The sequence below is a fragment of the Vigna umbellata genome, chromosome 11, assembly GCF_029865625.1.
Source record: "Vigna umbellata cultivar VRB3 chromosome 11, Vumbellata_1.0, whole genome shotgun sequence".
Classification (NCBI taxonomy): Eukaryota; Viridiplantae; Streptophyta; class Magnoliopsida; order Fabales; family Fabaceae; genus Vigna; species Vigna umbellata.
The window spans coordinates 33545749-33567657 of record NC_142175.1 but is presented as its reverse complement, the minus strand read 5'-3'; the positions used below and the strand labels follow the sequence as shown (position 1 = coordinate 33567657).

At 32.1% G+C, this 21909-nt stretch overlaps 5 protein-coding genes across 6 annotated transcripts; 2 read left to right on the top strand and 3 right to left on the bottom strand.

Annotated features, from left to right (window-relative positions):
- Positions 1-78: 78 nt before the first annotated feature.
- LOC124835901 (shikimate O-hydroxycinnamoyltransferase-like) lies at positions 79-2337 on the bottom strand. Its single transcript, XM_047310931.2, has 3 exons — positions 2190-2337; positions 1428-1858; positions 79-1125 (listed from the first exon to the last, which is right to left on the bottom strand). The coding sequence occupies exons 2-3, from the start codon at positions 1833-1835 to the stop codon at positions 241-243; spliced, it is 1293 nt and encodes a 430-aa protein (XP_047166887.1). The 5' UTR covers positions 1836-1858; positions 2190-2337; the 3' UTR covers positions 79-240.
- A 5694-nt stretch (positions 2338-8031) lies between these two features.
- Positions 8032-9527, top strand: J8 (Chaperone DnaJ-domain superfamily protein). Its single transcript, XM_047310961.2, has 3 exons — positions 8032-8456; positions 8620-8688; positions 8993-9527. Exons 1-3 carry the CDS (start codon positions 8238-8240, stop codon positions 9176-9178), a joined length of 474 nt encoding a protein of 157 aa, XP_047166917.1. The 5' UTR covers positions 8032-8237; the 3' UTR covers positions 9179-9527.
- Positions 9528-10252: 725 nt separating this feature from the next.
- On the bottom strand, positions 10253-12561 carry LOC124835948 (uncharacterized). The gene is made up of 2 exons (XM_047310988.2): positions 12323-12561; positions 10253-10596 (listed from the first exon to the last, which is right to left on the bottom strand). The coding sequence occupies exons 1-2, from the start codon at positions 12480-12482 to the stop codon at positions 10505-10507; spliced, it is 252 nt and encodes an 83-aa protein (XP_047166944.1). The 5' UTR covers positions 12483-12561; the 3' UTR covers positions 10253-10504.
- Positions 12562-13261: 700 nt separating this feature from the next.
- Positions 13262-14334, top strand: LOC124835852 (early nodulin-like protein 17). The gene is made up of 2 exons (XM_047310864.2): positions 13262-13520; positions 13801-14334. The coding sequence occupies exons 1-2, from the start codon at positions 13361-13363 to the stop codon at positions 14127-14129; spliced, it is 489 nt and encodes a 162-aa protein (XP_047166820.2). The 5' UTR covers positions 13262-13360; the 3' UTR covers positions 14130-14334.
- A 2308-nt stretch (positions 14335-16642) lies between these two features.
- On the bottom strand, positions 16643-18990 carry NMD3 (nonsense-mediated mRNA decay NMD3 family protein). 2 transcript variants are annotated; one of them, XM_047310908.2, is made up of 2 exons: positions 18851-18990; positions 16643-18392 (listed from the first exon to the last, which is right to left on the bottom strand). In XM_047310908.2, the coding sequence occupies exon 2, from the start codon at positions 18350-18352 to the stop codon at positions 16802-16804; it is 1551 nt and encodes a 516-aa protein (XP_047166864.1). In that variant the 5' UTR covers positions 18353-18392; positions 18851-18990; the 3' UTR covers positions 16643-16801. The 2 variants fall into 2 exon arrangements, with proteins under 2 accessions (XP_047166864.1, XP_047166863.1); XM_047310907.2 differs by having other exon boundaries at positions 16643-18378.
- Between the last annotated feature and the right edge of the window lie 2919 nt (positions 18991-21909).

Genomic DNA, 21909 nt, shown 5'->3' with positions numbered 1-21909 from the left:
TATGTATAGGTTACATCATAAAATGGACCCGACAGAAACCTCTCATTTAACATATTTAAAAACAGAGACGTGAGAGAATTCTCAAACAAGTCTTAAGTGTAACGTTAAATTAATGGTTGCTAAAGTTCATGTATTCTTACAAAATAAAACATTTATAATAAGAGAAATGTAGTGTAATGATAACTCAAGTGGAAGTGGATGCCACTAACAGTTGCATACCGACAAACATCGTGGCGTTCCTCAAATGTCATACAAGTATTCCTTAAACAGCTTCATATGGTCGGGCTGAAGAGATATTGCGACAGATAAGCTACCATCATTGGTGGAGTTTGGGATTATGAAAGATAAACCCTCGAATGCAATTCCACCAGGACCCATGAATATGGGCCTTCCCCAACCAAAGTCAGCATCATGGATTGGAAGCCTGGTCCAGCTGGTGATGCCAAGATTTGGACATTTGAAAGTGTGTGCACCACGAACCAGAGCTTTGAGATCAGGTTGCAGCTCTAGATAGTCAAGAGCGGATCTCAAATATTCGTTGTCCATTCGTAGCAATGCGTTGTGGATTCTGCTTGCAGCATACCATGTTGGTTTTGAGACGAGATCACCTGCCACAGCCATGGGTGTGGTTGTGAATATGACATTGCCAAAGTAACCTGGTGGAGGAGAAGGTTGAAGCCTTGATCTTCCGTCAGTTGCAATGTACAATTTGGTCTCTTGATCTTCAGGAAGTGCTCTTGCTTTGCAGACACTTCTCCAAACGTGTCCAGCCAACATCTCATAAGAGCTGTAGTTGATTGTGTTGCCATCTTCTTTGGACTTGGCTTTAAGGGTGGAGAGCTGGTCTCGTGTGAGTTTGAAAATAGAGACAGCTGCAGTATCAGATTCTGTGGCTGGTTGAGTTTTCATGGCTGGTGGGGGCTTGTATTCAATGTGATCAAAAACTGGTCGAGGTGGATCTCTCGCACGAAGTATTGTTCTATCAATGAATGGTGGAATGGATACATCCAAGCCACGAGCCACATCAGACCATGTATTGATGAAATGAAGACCAGAGGCTCCATCTGCTACATGATGCTGCATACCAACTCCAAGTGATGCCCCTCCACATTTGAAGTGTGTTACCTAATACAAATAAATAACATTAATAAAAAAAATTGTCAATTTTTAAATTATTATAACCACAATAATTTTATTATTTTTATTATAAAAGTAATAATATACATGTACATGTATTCTCAGTAGTCTCTAAATTCCATGACTTATATGTGGTCAATATAAGTCCTCGTTTGGTAAGTTAACTTTTGACTTAAATTTGGCAAATAGCTAATCAAAGTATGCAAGAAAAACCAAACAACCAAAAGTAGCACCTAACATAGGAAAAAAAGAGAAGTACAGTAAGAGAAGAAACAAAACGCAAAACGCACCTGTAACACCAAGAGGGGATAGGTTTCGATCCCTTGCGAATAATCCACGGCGGGGATGAGCTGCCGGAGCTCAAGGGTCGGTGCAAAGTCCCCGAAGTCGTCGATGACGGCGCCGGTGTCGGCCTCCACGAAGAGAACCCCCTGACCGTCGCAGTCAATCTCCACGCGACCGTCTTCGTCTCGCCGGAGCCTCCCAGCCATTGGGTAGAAGGGCACCAGCACCTTGCTCAGTGCCTCCTTCAGAACCTTCCCCTCGAAAAAGTTGGACACGCCGTTCGCTCTGTAGAAGTAGACGCTGGGCGTGTGGAAATTCGGCACCACCAGGTCCACGTTCGAGTTCCACACCACCCGCCGCTCCCCCTCTTCCGCCGGCCGCACCATCGTCGATTCCTTCACGTTGATGATCATCTCTCTTATCCAAAATGCTCTCACTATCAATCATAAAATCATTAACGATAATTTTACGTAAATTCTCAATATAATACTCAACTCTAGTTATCAATTGCTATCATTCTTACACTGCGGCCAACTTTTGAATTTAGCATTCTTAAATATTTACACTTTTTCTTTGCAACAGTACCATACTAAATACAAAAATGCTTACAAAGAGTAGCTAGAATTTTGTTCATGAATAAATTGTAGGTTACGATTAAGTGGCATTTGGTTCAGTGAAGCAGCAGAAACAAGAGAAATAAGCATGGAGGAAGAAATCGAAGAAGACGAAGAAGAAGAAGAAGAAAATGATGATGATGATGAGAGTACCTGATGTTGTGCGATGTTGGTCGCTGGTTTGCGAGAGGAAGGTGTCGTAGTTTTTAAGCAACGCGAAGAGAGGTTGAGTCACTCACCAACCACGCCCACTCGCTCCACCAATACTAACGCGCCACCTCACCCACACCACCATGCTACTTTCGCATCAGAAGTTGGTGAGACGGAGACCTCCCTTTTCAATTTTTTTTTTAAATTAAATTCCTTTATTGTAAAAATAAATAAAATACATAAAAAGTGATTGAGTTGAGTTGAGTTGAGAATGGTGTGGTATGGAGTGAGTCACCAACTCCTAACGATAGAGAGAAGAAGAGTGGTGTGGTGGGTCCGTGTCGCCTCGACACTCAAATCAGTGCCGTGTTCCATCCTTTCTGACGTCAGCGAGTCGCCACCTCTCACGCGTCTCCACGCTCCGTTCTAACATCATTTTAATTATTTAATTAATAATAATCAAAACCAAATCCAAAACTGAGATTCGATTTGTAATTATCTTAACTGGTTTAATCATTTAAAATATCTATTTTTGTAGAGTTTTTTCAATTAGGTTCTTGTATTGTAAAAGCTCTCAATTAAGTCCTGAATGTGAAAAATTGAATCAATTAAGGGCTTGCCGTTAATTTGGATGGACGGCGTTAAAATTGAGCGTGCGTGGCAGGATGACATTACTGACGTGCGTGCGTGGCAGGATGACATTACTGACGTGGTAGTGTACGGTTTACTGAGTTGGATTTGTTTGATTTGTTTGATTTACAAATTAAATTTTATTGAAATAAATTGATTCAAAACACAACGTTTAAATAAAAAACAATTAACAAATGATTAAACCTTTCCTAAATCAGAATCCATTTAGAATCCTAATTTAAAATTTGCAGAGAACCCTAAATTAGTTATCTTTGTATCGCATATGGTTTCTGCCAACATTCTTGGTTTTTATCATAATTAGAATCCTTTTGAAACCCTAAATTTGAGAAATAACACCTTTTTTTTGAACCGTAAGAAAATTCTCAATTTTCAAGGTTTCCTTCTTCTATGTGTGGGAGAATCACATCGAGAAGCTTCTTCTTTTTCCAGGTTCAGCTCGTGCAGATGCAGGCAATGGCAAAACTCTTTCACTCGCAGATCTGGTATCGCGTTCACGCTGCAAAAACCATTTGTACATGCATCTTTCCCCTCACCAGCTTGCCAAATTAATTATGGTGGACAACTATACGTTTCAAATTCAAATTCAACTATACATTTCAAATTCAAATTGTTATTTTCTATCAAACAATTCAAATTAAATATTCTGTTTCCTTTTTTTGACTAATATCTCTTCAAAATCAAGCACGTCAGTCAAATTCAAACCGTCATGCTCTTCAGAGTTCATAAGTGGTGCTCCATGAAATTTCTTTTTCTGGTTGCTTTCTTTCTTCTCCGTTGCTTCCATGGAGGAGCGACTTCCTTTGGTTCTCGCTGGTGGAGATGTGAAAGCTTCTTTCGTTCTTCCTCTCCTTTGGCAGACGTTTCATTTCTGGGATTTCAGTCTTCCAATTTAGGGTTTTATTCAAATCCCTTTTAATTTTCCAAATTCCCCCAAATAATTAAAACGTTCTTCACTCAATTAAAAAATACGTTTTTTTGTAGACAAAACGTTGCGTTTTGATTAAAGTTAATTTTTTTAAATGAATAAATAAAAAAAAAAGCTAACTCAGATAACGAATATGTGCCACATCAACCACACTCAGTCAAGTCACTAAGCCACGAATCAATTTTTTTGACCCCGTCTACTTAATTTAACATCAAGGTTTAATTTGATTCAAATTTTAACAATTAAGGACCTAACAGATAAACTTTAAAATACGAAGACCTGTTTGAGACGATCCTACAAAAGTAGGGATATAAAAATGATTAAACCATCTTAATATTATGATTTAATCTGATATTATTGTAACATTATTTTATTTTTGCGGAAAAACAAAAAGTAAGCTTTCTAGAATATCACGATGTACATGTTTCTGTTTCTGTAGGGTCAATAATTTAAGCAGCCGAGTCCATAAAACGCATGATGATTCTGCGTTACGAGCTATTGTAAGTGTATTATAAGTGTGGTCTTATCTTATTTTTTTTAATGGATTTCATCTTATCTGTATTTTATTTATCTATTATTGATGTGTATTTAATAAGTAGATTTCGATATTATCGTTAAAATATTTCGATTCTTTTTAATGATATTAAAAGAGTATCTTCAATAATAAATATAATAAATTCAGATAATGAATAAAAAATATTAGAGCAATCTCAAAATATTAGGTTAAATAAAAAATAATGATATTAAGTATTATATCTGAAAGATCTTTATATCCGATAAAATTGTTTCGTTTATTTATATTTGAAGATAATGTGAATTTAATTAACACAAACAATAAAACAAAATAAAATTATACCCATATTAAATTAAACGGTAAAAAAATTAATCTTATTGTTAAATGATGTTAATCGAGTATAAGGCCTTCCTATAGTAATTTTGTTTTTTCTTTTAGTCACTAGTTATGCTGGATATTGAATGGTAAAAATTCAAAATAAGTACCAAACAAATGAAAAAGCAAGGTAAAAGAAATTAAATTAACGATTCAAATTAATTATATACCCAAAAAATACTATCGTTATTCCACTCGTATCCACCTACTAGAGTGGTGTAACTTTGATTTTCGTAACAATATAATTTAATTATGTAGAAGTACTCATGGATTGAATTTCTATCTAGATTTAATTCAAATTCTCAAAAGTAGAATGAATATAAAATTAAATTTATTTTAAGTTAACGTAATTATATTAGATTTTTTCAAACTCAATTTAAATTAGATTAAATATAATATACATAATTCTTAAATTATATTTTAATTAAATTGATTTGGGTTTGATTTAGCCATACTGAAGTAACCTAACATGAGTTTGATCATGCCAATTTTGGTGTCAGCTCAGAAGAGGATTTTGTAACTTTAAGGTGAAGAGAGAAAGTTATTGCTATTACAACAACATTGTTTGCTAAGTTTATCCTACTTTTTGTTGTTGTTTGTACTCCAGCATTAAGCCCAAAAAACAACTATAAACTAAACTATTCCTGCTTTTTACACCCCTCGACACATACTATTTTCACCCTCCTTTTTAAGTTAGCCATCATCATTTCACAAAACTAAAACTAATTAAAGAAAACGCTCATATACATACCTTAAACACAAATCATCATTAAAAACTAAACACATGTTAAGTGACTAATAGTTCTTTTTAGAATCTCTTTTTTGTCTAACATAGATATTAATATTTAGATAACATTATCTGTTTTTGAAAACTGAAGTTTCATTATGATTTTTGATTTTAAAAGACATTTCAGAAAATAAAAGGAAAAAATTATTTAAATATTTTAATCTCAACTATTAAATAATGTGATATAACACATCAAACAAATTGATTCTAAAAGTTTATGGTATGGTAGCAACCTTAACTGCATATCATGTAATTAAAATCAAAATTCGTGATTAATTGTTACTTTAATTTATAAAATAAGGAAAAAAACTATAGTAAACAGATATAATATTACATCAGGAAAAGTAGGGTTTTGATGGTATGAAAATGATGGCTACATTCGCGCCACGTGTATGTTAGTTAGCACTCTCTATGCACTTTTCAGAGATCCCATCCTTTTCCTCTTAATATTGTTTATGAGGTTTTTCGATATTTATGGAAAATAATTTAAAAAATGGGTTAAATATGTTTTTAAGTCCCTAAATTATTTGTTCATTCTGGTTTTCGTCCTGTTTCAAAGTAAGGTACAATTTGATCCTTATTTTTTTCGAAACTTTTGTTTTAGTCCTCGAAAGCTAAACATTGTTTAAAAATTTGGTCCTCATTTAGTAACAAATGAGGACTAAAACCAAAATTCTGAAGAGTAAAACGAACGTTTCGAAAAGAATGAGGACCAAATTATACCTTACTTTGAAAGAGGGACGAAAACCAGAAACGACCAATAATTTAGGGACTAAAAACATATTTAACTCTTAAAAAATTAAATCATGTTTCCTTCCATAGCACAACCGAATATTAAAAACGTTTTTTCATTATAAATCGTTATCTATGGTAGGTTTTTTTTATTATAAGTATTTAAAATAATTTCAGATTAATATATCATCTAATTATGGAGCCTATATAACAGATTTTTCAAATATTTACAAAAAGCTTATTATTGAATACATCAAATTTAATCTCAAATTAAGAATATAAATATTCAGACTTTTAATCAGTCATATTATAATTTTATAAATAATATTTATATATTCTAAGTTCTAATAAATTGTATGGTCTTCGTGCCTCCAAATTGATAGTCATTGCAACTTGCATTGGTAATTATTATTGAATACGTCAATTCAATCAATCCGATTACAAACTATAAAAAAATAATACAATCGAGATTTTAATTGGATTATCTGTTGTCTAAATTCTGTAATAGTGCAATTTTAGTCTTTCTATTTTTTTATATTATGGATTTTATTAAATGATTACGGTCAAACATAAAAATATTATAAGATTTAAGTAATTGTAATGCTTTGAACTTTAATCCCACGTTTCTAGCTATATACTAAAATATAAGATTAAAAGATTAAAAGATTAAAAGATTAAAAGATTAAAAGATTAAAAGATCTAATATGAACAAGACTAGTTCCTTAACCTTGAAAGTCTAAGCTACTAAGTACAAAACGTTTATTTTTTAATTAACATATATATCCATTAATGATAAGAACTGCGACATATATAAAAAAAGTCAAAGAAGGCAATACGCTAACATATTAGTTTTTTTAAGGTAACATTTTATATATTAATTATTAATATCTAAGTGAGATATTTAATACATGTGCGAGGGATTTTAAGAATATTTTGGTGTTTTTAATATTTAAAAGATAGGAAAATTTGTTTATCTTCGTCTGAAAAAGATTCCCAATTTGAAAAACCTAAAAAATAATAATAATAATAATAGAAAAGAAGAGTGACGTGAGTGACGTGTCACGAAACGAAAATAAGAGGGTTGAAAGGATATCCACTCGCATATGCCTTGATCGAAGATAAGCTAATATATTTTTAGGTTAAATATTTCTTTATGTAAAAATTAAAATTAAATTTTTAATTTTGGTTTAATATAATATTTTATTTTTATAAATGTGTGAATTTAATTTTTTTTATTAAATTTTGTTAAATTTATTTAATATTTTAAACATATTTTATAATAGTATCCGAATTGTAATAGGATTTGATATAAATTTGATTAAAATGATTAGATTTACGTTATTATCTGTTATAAATATATGAAATAAAAATATTCGAAGTTTAAAGAAATTAATATTAATTTTCAATAAAAATTAAGAAAAAATATTTAATCCATATTTTATATTTATTTAAGCGGATAAATTGTATGATTTTTCGGAATAACGGTATCTAAAATTGGGAAGGGGAAGAATTGAAAAGAGCAGTCTTGAAAGGAGATAAGGTAAAAACTAAAAATAAAAATAATAATAATAAATAGTTGTGAAAATGAAGGTAGAGTTTAAAAAAAGGAGTAAAATAGCGAAGAAACGAAAGGAGGAGTCTTGAATTAGGACCAAGTAAAAACTAAAACACCAAGATAAGATAAGCGCAACAACAACGTTGTGTGTCTCTGTCAGATTGTTTTGGCGCTCTCATTTTCTGTCTCCTAACCCTAAATGTGTGTATCCACGTCACCCTTGACCCAATGGATAAGAACTCTGAATTTTCACCATTAATTTCTTTTTCTATATAAATCCCTTTCACCCCTTTCATCTCCTCAATAATTATTCAAATAACAATCAAATATTTTAGCTTTCGACAGATTCCCCGTCAATTCTGCTTGCCGTGTTCATTGATCCATTCTCAACAATATCTCCCTTCATCAAAACATCAAAAAGCTTTGTTATTTATAGCCAGACCCTTTCTGGGTGCTTCTGAGATTTTCTCTTCGGTATTTCGTTTTGGGAGATTAAGCCCTTTTCTGCAAAAATGGCTGCTGCGACGTCTGCTGGGGTTGTTGGTGGTAATGCTTCGTCTGCTTCCTGGATGCAATTCAAAGGCAAGGAAAGGAAGCATGCCAAGATGAACAGATCTAGGGTTTGTTGCTCTTATTCTTCTTCTGTGATGGATCCTTACAAGACCTTGAGAATACAACGAGGTGCCTCTGAATCTGAAGTCAGGAAGGCTTTCCGACAGCTCGCTCTGCAGGTTTCAATCCCTACCTTAAATTTTATTTTATCTCATTGGATTGGGTTGATATCTGGTTTACCTGTTTTGATCTTGATTTTCAATAGCCCTGTGGTGTCTGGACAATTGTTTTTCTTAATTTTACAAGTATTGATTAGTTTCTGTTGTTCTGTGTTTGGTTCAGTACCATCCAGATGTATGCAGAGGGAGCAATTGCGGGGTGCAATTTCACGAAATCAACGAGGCATATGATGTAAGTTATTTATCCTATTTCTTCTCCTTCTCCAGATTTCAGCTGCATAGATACTTTTATCATGTAATGGAAACTTGTTTATCTCAGTAGTTGCAGCTGTTCAATGATTGTTATTTTTTCCCCTCCCCAACAAAAGTAATATACACAGTTCAGGTGCAATTGTTTTGGACTGCTAAAAGTGTGACCAATAATTGAAATTGCATCCACAATTGCATCAAAAGCAATATTTTTTTGATTGTGTTGGGCCATACCAAAGTTTTGAACTTTATTGCAAAGATAGCTAATTGGGATTATTGGAATGCAGACTGTGATGGCTAGGTTGAGAGGAGAATCAACTGCGACAGAAACTTACGAGAGTATTTATGACAATGACACAGATGAGTCACTGAGAGAAACGAACGGCCCAGATTATGACATGTGGGAGGAGTGGATGGGGTGGGAAGGAGCAGGAATTCGTGACTACACTTCACATATTAATCCATACATATGAATATTTTGACTTATTCTCTGTTCATAATTATTAGCCTTCTGAATAATCATCATCCACACCAAATGGTGTGACTGGTGTGCTGTGTATATAATCCAAGTTGAAGCGAATGTAAATTCCTCTATGTATAATTGAAGTTGAGGAAATCTCGCTTTAATCCCCAATACTAATGACCTTAATATGACAAGTGACAAAAATGGTCATTATTTAAGCTTTCAAATAAATACAAATGTATGTATTATTGCATATAAACTGATGTATCAGTACACTACATTTGAGCATATCGCTTCAAAATTAGGGGGGCCAACTTTGTTGTCCTATGTTTGTATGTATTAAAAAACGTTTCCGATAAGTTGTTGAATGCGTGAACAATGTGCAGTGTATCCATAAGAGAGGTCATAAATGCTAGCCCTTCAACACTACATTGTTCTTTCTTTGAAGGGTAGTTTCCCGTCGCAATCTGTCAATACTCTGTTTTTGTTTTATTCTAATAAAATGGAATTGCTTTTATAATATATAAATCAGAATAATCTTATCTCGTGTTTGGATTTATGGTATTAAATTTGATGCCCTTAAGAAAAATAAGGTTCTTCTAATAGTAGATTTTACATCATTCTTTGTTTTACACACGTATTCAATTACTTTTTAAACACATTATTTTAAGTATGCTCGTATACGCACTTACTCAAAAAGGGTTCGAGTTTGTCAGGTCACAAATGTTATTATCCTATTTTAAGGAATCAAAATATAAACTAAATAATTATCAATATTTAAACTATATCTTCTATCTAAGAAAAAATATCTCTTATAAAATCTTCTAATGATTTAATCTTCTATCTTCTGGATCTGATCCATGCTATCATGCTGTTGTAGAGAGTTTCAGTAAAATTTTCCTACTATTAAAACAAGAAACCGAGCTTTACCAATTTTTCACATAGCATCGTTTCCGTGGTTTCTTATTTGCTGCAATCTTCATTCTTTCGAGGTCAACAACGTGTACTGTTTTTCACAAAGAAAGTAGTTGAATTAAACATGTTACCACAACACGATAAAAGTAGGTTACCACAGACACTGCACTGAAATAATTGCCGATGCTTATATTCTGCATACCTAACCAATTTTATTATATAAGGAAAATTTCTTATACACCATTAGTTCTTTTTTCCAAATCAAAAGACCGATTTATCAGAGCAGGATAGTGGCAAAAGGAAAATGGATCTCCATCCCAAAGAATAAAACTAGAGAGAAAAGGACATCCAACAAACATGTAATGCCTTTTAATTTAGTGTTACTGGAAAAGAATGGTCTTTAACAGCATGCTGGCGACGATCATTTAGCAGAAGCTGAACTGGATGAAAGTCTTTCGCTCCTTGCTTTATCAGCTTTTTCCAAGTAATCTTGGTGAGACTGGTGTTTACTCCCTGCAAGGAAACAAGAAGTTCAAAAGATTAACTATTTTAATGGCTGCAATGAAATGAAGTATATATCAAAATTCTAAATCTAAAACCCATTTAAACTATCTAAATGTGACAATCGAAAGCAACAAATCAAAAAGAAAAACATCATTGAAGGCACTACAGTAATTTCTTATGAAATCTAATTTTGTTTCTGGATTTCAAACAATAAACCATGCACTAAATAACAGCCTAGGTGCAATGCATTTATGTCAGGATCGTTTTAATTGTATGGTCATGCCATGTCATAGCATGCACATGAACAGAATAGATCTACCAAATTGTTTTGGCATTTGACCAGGATATCCTCGCATGCATTGATATGATGCTAATCCCTCAGAAGCTCAGACAATGGAGCAATTTTAGAGAACCCTTTTAGCAATTGCCTTTCTCAGGATCTGAACAATCCCACTACACATCCAGTTTTTGTTCAATAGACCAATTACTGGCAACTAAAAGGCGATGGAGAAGAAAGAGAGAAGAGCTAATTACATGAAGAACAATAGTTTCATTCATGCATTTCCCTCCACTTTACATATACTGTTTTTCTCAGGGCAGGTCTTGGACTTTCTTTTGAATACAGAGGAAGAAGGAAAGAAGGGCTGAGAGTTAAGACTAAGTACACGAGAAGAATACAACCGCAGTCCTAAACGCTTAAGTACCATACCAAAAAAATGATTTATATTACTTGATGAGTGACTTCCAAGACCTTCCTCCAAGAATTGATATCCATGGCCGCTTTCACTCTATCAATATCAATATTGACCCGATGATACGAAGTGACCTTTTTTTTTCTTTGACAGGCTCACTTACCTATCAATAATCGGTTTCCACCTTCATGTATAACTTATAAGCAGTCCTTCTATAACCCAACTCTCAATGAAAGTATCAATTATTATGATTTAAGCATATGAAAAGAATCTAACACAAAAGACTAATGTATTAGGTAGGAGAGTCTCAAAAATTAAGTATCAGAGGATCATATCAAGTAAGTTTATTCTACTGACTGTGGAACTCCGAACATTGAGCAATTTCATCAAAACCTCAGGTTAAAAACCAACATGTGAAAGTTTGCTGGTACGAAATGTCAAACCACCATTGACAGAATTTTATATGTTCGTGAATCCTATAAAAGGTGCTAGCAATACTCTCTGAGATAAATTTACTTTATTCCATCAAGTGTTTGCCAAAAGCCCCCCTTCTTAAACAAAGTCTAAATTAATTTCACCGAGTTTCAATTCTAATTTAAGTAGCCAAAGGGCACATCTAATATTAGAACATCAATAAGAACATACACAACCACTTTGGTGAAGCAAAATATCTAAGACACCCAGCTAATATGTGAGTACCACACCATTCAATCAACACAGAAAATCAAACGCAAGCCACCAGCTCCACAAGGTTTAATTGAACTAATCATATTTCCCTTTTCAATTTTGAACAATCAATTGAACAGGTCAAAGTTTTTTGTTCATTGCAAATGCTATCCAAGAGGGTTACAATGTTCAAATCCTAAGAAAATCAATAGCACCAAGATTCCAGCTTTACACATAACAGCGCTGCCAGAATGAACTCATTGATAATGTCAAGAAAAGTTCAGAACTTTGAAAGCGATAACAAATTTAAACTGAAGGGCAATTGATAATATTTATAAAAGAAATCAATTAGAATAAAAAAAGAGAGGAAGGTGTACCTCGATTCATAAAGAACCATGGGACGCTAAAGACAGCGGTGATGAGAGTTAAACCAACGAAAACATGTCTCTTGTCGCCGCTATGGAGATAGAAATTGACCTTTGACCTGAATCCTCCTCCGGCGTTGCCACCGCTATTGGGTTTTGCGTCGCTGCTCATCTTCCCTTCGAAGCTTACCCTCTCAGCTCAGACCACTCAAAGAGCCCTAATTTCCTTTCATTAAAAAAACCTAAATCTTTCCTTTTTAGTTCATTCACTATAAATTATCCATTAAACTTTTCAAATATAATTTTTTCTTTTCTTGATTGTAGACTTAATTTGAATAAGTTAAAAAATATTTTAATAAATTTTATTAAAATGAAATATAATAAAGGATGAATTATATCATAACATATGAATTTAAATAAACTCTTTTAAATGCTTTTTTAAGTTTATTGTTGCACCAAGAAAAACATTTTTCTTAAATATTTTGTGTAAATGGGTAATCAACCTTGTTATGAATGCTTAAAATTTAAGAATTAAAGAAAATCATGGAAAAGATTTAATTCAAATGAAATAACATGATATTTTAGCATGGCTATTTCTTTTTCAGAAAAAAGAAATGAAATTACAATAACTAAAACTTTACTATTTTTTTAATAATGATTAGTACATACAATGTCATTGTAAACATAAATGTACATCATCAATTAACTATAAACTATTACATACAATGCATTTATTAGTTTTATGATAATCATTTTAAAGTTTATAATACTAATAATAAATTTTACGTACTTTACAATATAATTTTTTTTTATCACACTATTTTTTTAATCTAGAAAATATATGATACTTTTACTTACCACTCAACTTGTTTTATTTTTATAATGTTTTATCCAATGAATAAATTTATATCACTTTACCGTTACCCGAAGTTAGTAATACAGCGAAGCAGAATTGTCCAACTTGTTTGGCCCAAACGCAATAATTGCTGTCCTTTACCCTTCACCTCTGTTTCTAATACTACACAGAGCACAGAACAGAGCACAACAGAGATGAAAGGCTCATGGAAACTCCGATGTGCCCTCTTGCTACTCATCTCCGCCGTAGCCACCGCCACCGACCACATTGTCGGTGCCAATCGTGGGTGGAACCCTGGCCTCAACTACACTCTCTGGGCCAACAACCACACTTTCTACGTCGGCGACCTTATCTGTTCGTCAAAATCTCTCTTTCTCTATTCTACCTTTCTACAAACACTCTGCTCATACAGTCATTCCAGATCCTTCACTTAACCTCACAGATCTGAAAAACTTTTCTTCGTTTATACATTTTCACTAAACCTTACAGATCTAAACATACTTTCTATTTTCTACTTTCATTACGGTTGCTCTGTTTTTCCTTACTGAAAGAGTAGCAAATAGTAAAAGGTCCATTTTTTTTTATGGTTCTTCTTTTTGGTATTGTTTTCTGACTTTCCATGTTTTCTTAACAGCATTCAGGTACCAGAAAAACCAATACAATGTGTTTGAGGTGAACCAAACTGGGTATGACAACTGCACCACTGAAGGGGCGGTCGGAAATTGGAGCAGTGGAAAGGATTTCATACCCCTGAACAAGGCCAAGAGATATTACTTCATTTGTGGAAATGGCCAATGCTTCAGTGGAATGAAGGTGTCTGTTATTGTGCATCCTCTTCCTCCACCTCCCACCTCTGCAATTTCTGCTGAACATTCAACGTCACATTCTGCTTCTCCTCTGCTTTTCAAACGCTCTCTGTTACTGTCTTCTCTTTTCGCTTGCTTTGGATTTCTCTTGATGTAGCAGCTGTTGCTCATTCTTTTCTCTTTCTTCTCCATCGTTGTATCTTCCTTGTTTCTTTCTGATTCATCCCTTTCTTTCTGATTCTCCTATGCTTGTTTTGTTAGTGCTGAAATTGAACATTTCCAATTCTGGCTATGGCAGTCTTCTCTGTAGTTTCGTTACAAACAAGGAGAATACGATTATCTAGAAAACATTCTCTTTTGGATTTAAAGTTCCTGCACAAATTTAAATTGTTTATAACTGAAAGTAATCTTATTTCATAATTTAATTTATTCAACAAAATCCAAACTATGGTTTAATAATTAAATATATCTACTTATTTACTATAAACTTTAGTTATAGTGTAATTTCGACATTTAAATATTTATTCATTCATTATTATTATTTTAACTTCATAAAATAAATATAATTTATAACTTTGTAACAACCATTATCAGTTTTTTCATTGTTACAAAATTTTTTCCAACACTTTTGCTATTATCATACATTATTATTTATATTATCATTTTCGTCATTATTATGATTAATACCATTTATTATAAGAACAATTATTTTCATTATAATTATAGTTACAAATAGTCATTAGTCGCTTGTTATCATTCTCACATTATTATTATCAGTATAACATCATCACTATTTTCAGTATCTTTGTTTTAATATTATCATAATATCTTGTTCTATTGTATAGTGAAAATCAAACACGCCCTATCTTTGATATACGAGTGAGTTTCTTGCAAACCACTCCATAAATTAAAAAGCAGAGGAAGCAGAGCTAATGTGGAGGAATGAAGCTTGTAAGAACCAGGAATCGATTCGCTCATTCTTTCATTCTCCAGCATCAACAGTGCATCGTAACATCTGGATTCTGTGAAAAGCCATTGCAATTCAATTAACTGTGTATTCCGATGGATCAGACCTCATTCTCCTCATTTGCAAAGCACTCATGCTCGATTTCTTCCCCAAAGATTTCATCTTGAACTTCAAAACCCACAACATCCAACTGTTGTGTTGTTTGTAAACTGGAAGCAGAAATTCCAATGGAAAGCAAGAAAACTAAGAAAAGACACGCACCATCTGATCCTGATGTTACAACTGGCAAGGTGGATTTATGTAAGAACCGTATTATTTTCAATTTGTTACTCTGCATGAGTAACATGTTCTTGGATCTCATTTTCTAGGTTGTGTATCCTTTGAAATTGAGAACACATTTTTATACACAGCTGTTTTTTTCTCAAATTTTTGCAAGTATTTTTGTCTGTCCTTGAATATCAATCATCTAGTCTGAAAGTAGCAATTAAAGTTCCCTGTTAATATTTGTGTCAGTAAATAATTCAGCTTGAGAAATTTACAACCAAGGGAAATATACTACTGTGGGGGATGTGACATTTCTTTTACTGCTTGAGCTTTTTCATACTTTGTTGCTATCTAAACAATTTGTATTGTGTTGTATGAAAAGCAGAAAACTTGCTTATGCACCATACTAAAAATGACTTTTAATTGTTTGACAGTGTAAATATTGCTAGGATACAAGAACAACACTCGTGAATGTGACTATAGAAATTGCCTTTACACAGACAACTGCTCCAGCAGGCTAGCACAGTACAGATTGAAAGCTTTACAACAGTGTTGTGCATTACAGATCCAGTTACCTTCTTTCCTGGCCATGTAACGGCAACTTTCAACTTTGTAGTTTACTTAAGCTGTGGAGAAATGCAGATGTTAGAAATATTAAACTTTGATAGTGATATTTTAGTCTTAGTTAAAACTTGTTCCTGCAAATGTCAGTCATATGTTTCCATCTTGTATGAATTTTGAACTATTCCAAGTGAGATAACAAGTTTGGTTCTGTCAAAATGTTTAAAGCTGCAAATAAAATGCTGTAGTTGGATTGGCCCAAGTTTCTTGGTGATATATATATATATTGCTTGAAGAACTAGCTATGCATCCTAAACTAACCATATTCATCTTTTAAATAAATGAACATTTAAAAAAATAGTTATTAATTTTGGATTCTATAAAATCAAAGCATCTAAACTTAACAATTTTAATTAATTCAATTTTAAGAAAAAATCAGATTACCGACTTGATATGATAAAACAAAATTGACTTGACCGCTGAAGCACAGTTAAACAGACAACAGCCATGAAAATAAATTAGGCTAATTCACAGACGCAGGGGAAGACCCCATTTGAAAAATATTTTGACAAACAATTTAAAAGAGCAATGATAAAAATGGACGAATAAATGCATTAATCTCACACGTAAATTGAGAAATTATACTTATCTTTCCTAAAAAAATCCTGGAAAACTTACATAAAAGAAACAAGACACATTTCAGACAAGTTGGTTTGAAAAAAATAAAATATGATATGAACTTAGGTTATGTCCCTTATCTGACAATTACACCGTCTATGGCCAAGCCACCGAAAAAAAAAGGTTGGACAGATGAACTGATTCAACACTGAAATAGTAAAAGAATGTTAAAGCAAGCGATTTGTAAGTATTGCCACTACTGCCTGCAAAATTACCATCTTATGATTCTTTCAATAAACAAACCATCAGGGGTTGCAAATTAACAAAACATAAATGGGAGAAGGAAAAACAAAATACACTACGAGAACAAAACCAAAGATTCCAGAAAATACTATATCAAGATAACAAAAAGCTTTGGTTCATTCTGTCATGTTGTCTTCTTCATCTTCATCTTCACTCAGATCAAGATCAGCCAATAATTCATCCAATGGAACAGAAGGTAGCTCATCGCCATCAGTCACCGATGCCATCTCTGATGGCTGGTACTCCTTGTTTCGGTACAATGATATGTTGAACCTCATATCAGGGTTTTCTTCCAAATCTTTCAAGAATTGTTCATATTCTGAGACCATTTTGTCTTGATCAAGTCTCCTATCATCAACCTCCATTTCAAGTGATTTAAGCTTCCATGACCGAGGCTTCCCACGTTTCTTTTGGCGCTTCTCTTCATAACTCTTCTTTATTAAAATTGCTTCAGGAATGTGCCCTTTGAACTTGTCCAACTCCATGTCATTACTATTAGCCCCATACAGATCATAACCAAGAGCATAATCACCAGGATTTAAAAGATGGCCCAGATGAGTCCTGATGTTAAATATTGTGTCGTTCTTGCCAAAATCCGACACACGAGCAACTTGAGCATCTGCTAAGCGATATTTTGTGCCACCAATAGTAACCTCCGATGAAACAACCTCCACATCCAGCACTATATATTCCACTAACTGTCTGCTAGTAAGTAATGACTTGAAGGATGTTCTCCAATATTGATCAGCATCTAAGAAACAGTGCCTCAGGGTAAATGGATCAAGCAAAGCAATGCTGTTGGTAACCTTGGTGCAAATCACAATAGGACCAATATTTCCCAAACTAACAGCAACTTTTGGAGGCAGACAGATTAAATCCTCGCGGCAAATGGAGCTGATTTCAACAGAAAATGTATATTTGTAGTTGTAGTTATTACTCTTTGGATCATGGGAAACTAGTTGCTTATCACTGCGGCTCCTTACGGGAGCAACTTTCCCAACAAACTCCACAAATTTAACTGCATGACTTCGATTGGAGAAGAAGAAGTCAATACCTTGTTCCATCTGCTTGATTCTTATGGCACTGGCAGCAGCACCATGCTTCAGAATTAGCTGCTCTAGATAAAAGAAAGTACGCCTATGAGAAACATGTTGTCTAAGTTGCACAGCAGCAACCCACTGGTCAGGATTAGCCTGAACCCTAGAACAAGATTCACACATATGCTCTTGTTGAACATACTCCACGGTATAAGACTGTTCAAGAATTGCTCCATTGATAACCTCTTTCTGAACCTTGACCTTGACTTTTACCCTCCTGGAATGGGGTTCAGTCCAAATAAACTCGGCATGTACCAACCTCACTTTACTGGAATTAAAATTTTTCTGCAATTTCTTCAAGCAAAATGTCAGCAACTCCTTTGATTCTAGCTGTAGCTTGACCCAACTTCTTGGTGGCTGCAAGTAACTCTCACACTCAGGGCAATGCACCAGCACTAGCTTTTTCAGTAATCCTTCGGTAATGTCAACTTCCGAGCTCAAACACTTCACACACATATTAGCAGCATTTGGCTGCATTGGAATTCCACACTTGCAGCACAAAACACTGCCAATTGTTTGATGAACCTTGAACATACCAGATCCATCTGCCACGCCTGATGAACTAAACATACTGATGAATTGAAGATATTATTCCCCTGTTCAAAAAAGCCTGTGTAAGCAAAAAGATTAAAGGAAAACTTTCAATTGTAAAAATACTAATAAACCAAAAGAAAAGTAAACAACTTGTAGGAATCGAAAACTCATTATGGAAATTATTAGGTAAAATAAAGACACACAAATATGAATATAGTCTTGAGAACAAAATTGTAAGAACAATCATTAAAAAAAATCAGCATAAACAATAAAAGATAAGAAAAAAATAGAATTCAACAACGCACATACAAAGATCGCAAACAAAGAACTGAAAGGAAAAACATATCATTTGAAGGAAAATAATTCCACCCATAATCATAAAGTCAATGATAAATTCAAAAAAGAAGAAATCTTAACAGAAAAATGACATTGGGAAATTAAGAACATGAAACCCGAAAAAGCAGAAGACAAGGGCTTCACACAAAGTACCATTAAATCACAAAAATATGATGAAAAAAGAATTAAAAAACTTACTTTGTAACAAAGGGTTGTAGAGAGATAGATCAGTGGTCTCTGCTGAAACTCAAGGTGAGGGTGGACACAGCGGCGTAGTAACACCTTATATGAGAGAAACCATACCCTTCAACACCAAAACACAACAAAACAAAGTTGATTACATATTCTAAGTCGGTGTCGTAACATAGTTTTCTAGTTTTGTGCTAAAGTACATGGGCTTGAGCCCAACTACTCTTAAGCCCAACACTTTCAGATAATAAATTATTATATAACAATATCTTAAAAATATTAAATAATAAATTATTATATCATAAAATATTAACTATAAATATTTTAATATATATTATAACATAAAAATATAATAAAATATTATTTATAAATATCTTGAAGATTTTTATAATATTTTGAATATATGAATAATAAATTCATAAAAAAATTTAAATTATACATAAATTATTCTAAATTAAAAAAATATAGAAATATATATGGAGTAGTTGTGCTAGTTTAATATTTTTTAAACAATAAAAATGTGAAAAAATAAATTATAAATTCTCTTTTATAATAATATCAATTAATTATTTTTATTTGATGGACGATGAAAAAAAAACGATAAATATGTTTTTTTGTAAATATTATTATTTTCCTTTATTTTTCATTATTTTTATTTATTTTTTATTCTTATAAAATTTGAATAATTGATTTTAGTTTATTTAAAATATCAATTTTAGTTTAGTTTTGGTAAAATATTTTTCTTCTATTTCCTCAAAACATTTTAAATTACTTTTTTAGTTTCTAATATTTATTAACAATATTTCTTTTACAGAGTAATTTAAAAAACATTTTATTTATTTATTTGATGAATTTGAATTTTTCAATGATACAAAGCGATCTTCATTAATAATTTATTATGATTGTTATAATTAATTTAGTAAGTCACAGACATCATTATAAATATATAAGATTTATTTATAAATTAAATTAAAATAAAGAAAAATACAAACTTACAACTTCCTATTTTTTCTTACATTTTTAAGATATAATAGAAAATCAATATTATACTATTCTACTTGATTCCTGTGCCACCATCCCTGTCTCTTGCTTTCAAATCATGTACCTATACTTTTAAATTTTAATATTATATATTACATTTGTGATCAAAATTATCATAAAAATGTTTTAAAAATATATTACACTTATCCACTAAAATAAACCTTGTATCTTAAGCATAGGAGAGAAGAGAAAGAAAATAAAACAGAAGATAATTATACTCCAAAACTGATTTGGACCGTTGACCTTTGTTTTGTACATCTCAAAACCAGTTGCAACTATCGAACCACAATGCAAAATTTCAACACAGGAAAAACTTGTCACTAAATCGTTAACGTTTCCATTCAAGTTAACAGATAATTTGATAACGAGTAATAAATTACAGAAATAAATTGAATAAACAATTTTTTTTATTAAAATAAATTATTTAGTCTAATTCAATCTTATAAAATTAATTTATAAGATAAGATTTACATTCATCAATGCAAAATACCTTCATTTGGTTAATTTCGTATTAAAATATGTACAGAATCATCTTCTTCAAATTACCATTGTCTATGTGACTACAAATTTTAAAAGAAAGAAGATTTCTATTGGTGAAATAGAAAATGAAATGGTTAGTAATAACTTGTAAATAAATTAGAAACATATATATATATATATATATATATATATATATATATATATATATATATATATATATATATATATATATATATATATATATATATATATATATATATGGGGTTTGCTAACGCGCGTACGCCTGTTTTTCAGTTGGTACATTTTAGCAATGTGTACCGGATTTTAGTAGACAAAAATATCCTTATATATTATGGATTCCAAGTTTTAAGGTTAAGGGTATTTTAATAATTTTCATTTTCAAAACTTAAAAAAAAAAAAAGAAACCCCCCACTCACCTCTCTCATTCCTCTCAATCATTTCTCTTTCATCTCTCTCACTCCAACCTTTTCTCTGTCATCCCTACTGTAGCCCCAATTGAAAAAAATCAGAAACACATGCCTTTAAAAAATTTTCCTTTGTAAAGAATTGAGTCATTGACATATTCACCTTCAAGGCAAAGGTTCATTCAAGATCTCTTCAATTTCACCATCTTCACTAACCTCTCTAATTTCATCATCTGTATTTGTTGAATCATCATCTCTAAAAAAACCCTCCAGGCCAATTACCAATTCTTTCTGATGTCATTATGCTTGTGAAAATTAGATAAAATTATATACGACAAAAATTATAAAATGAAAACTCATTATAAAGTCATTTTTTTGTAAGAAATTGTTTAACAACTGAGTGTTTCTGATTTTTTTCCAGGCCAATTACCAATTTCTTTGATGTCATTATGCTTGTGAAAATTAAATAAAATTAGATAAGACAAAAATAATAAAATAAAAACTCATTATAAAATCATTTTTTGTAAGAAATTGTCTAACAGCGAGTATTTCTGAATTTTTTCCAGGTCAATTACCAATTCCTTTATGCTTGTGAAAATTGGATAAAATTAGATAAGACAAAAATTATAAGATGAAAACTCATTATAAAATCATTTTTTTGTAAGATTGTATAACAGCAAGTGTTTCTGAATTTTTCAATTGAGGCTACAGTAGGAATGACAGAGAAAAGATTGGAGTGAGAAAGAGGAAAGAGAAAGGGTTGAGAGGAATGAGAGAGGTGAGTAAGGGTTTGGGGGGTTTCTTTTTTTTTTTTTTTTGTTTTGAGAATGAAAATTATTAAAATACCCTTAATCTTAAAACTTAGAATCCATGATATATAAGGATATTTTTGTCTACTAAAACCCGATACACATTGCTAAAATGTACCAACTGAAAAACAGGCGTACGCGCGTTAGCAAACCCCTATATATATATATATATATATATATATATATATATATATATATATATATATATATAAATAAATAAGTCTAAAAATTGAAAGTTTTGTTGTAAAAATGTAGTTTAATTGTTGAATGTCTGTAACATCCTTATGAAGCAATGGACAGGGATTAAATAGCT

Bases quoted from the DNA above. Each gene is read 5' to 3' on its own strand.
- NMD3 (XM_047310908.2), bottom strand. From the start codon at position 18,352: ATGTTTAGTTCATCAGGCGTGGCAGATGGATCTGGTATGTTCAAGGTT.
- LOC124835948 (XM_047310988.2), bottom strand. From the start codon at position 12,482: ATGAGCAGCGACGCAAAACCCAATAGCGGTGGCAACGCCGGAGGAGGA. The intron at 10,597-12,322 runs GTACACCTTCCT...GTTTCCTTGCAG, and splicing joins ATGGTTCTTTATGAATCGAG to GGAGTAAACACCAGTCTCAC.
- J8 (XM_047310961.2), top strand. From the start codon at position 8,238: ATGGCTGCTGCGACGTCTGCTGGGGTTGTTGGTGGTAATGCTTCGTCT. The intron at 8,457-8,619 runs GTTTCAATCCCT...TGTTTGGTTCAG, and splicing joins TCCGACAGCTCGCTCTGCAG to TACCATCCAGATGTATGCAG. The intron at 8,689-8,992 runs GTAAGTTATTTA...ATTGGAATGCAG, and splicing joins AAATCAACGAGGCATATGAT to ACTGTGATGGCTAGGTTGAG.
- LOC124835852 (XM_047310864.2), top strand. From the start codon at position 13,361: ATGAAAGGCTCATGGAAACTCCGATGTGCCCTCTTGCTACTCATCTCC. The intron at 13,521-13,800 runs GTTCGTCAAAAT...TTTTCTTAACAG, and splicing joins CTACGTCGGCGACCTTATCT to CATTCAGGTACCAGAAAAAC.
- LOC124835901 (XM_047310931.2), bottom strand. From the start codon at position 1,835: ATGATCATCAACGTGAAGGAATCGACGATGGTGCGGCCGGCGGAAGAG. The intron at 1,126-1,427 runs GTGCGTTTTGCG...TATTTGTATTAG, and splicing joins ATCCCCTCTTGGTGTTACAG to GTAACACACTTCAAATGTGG.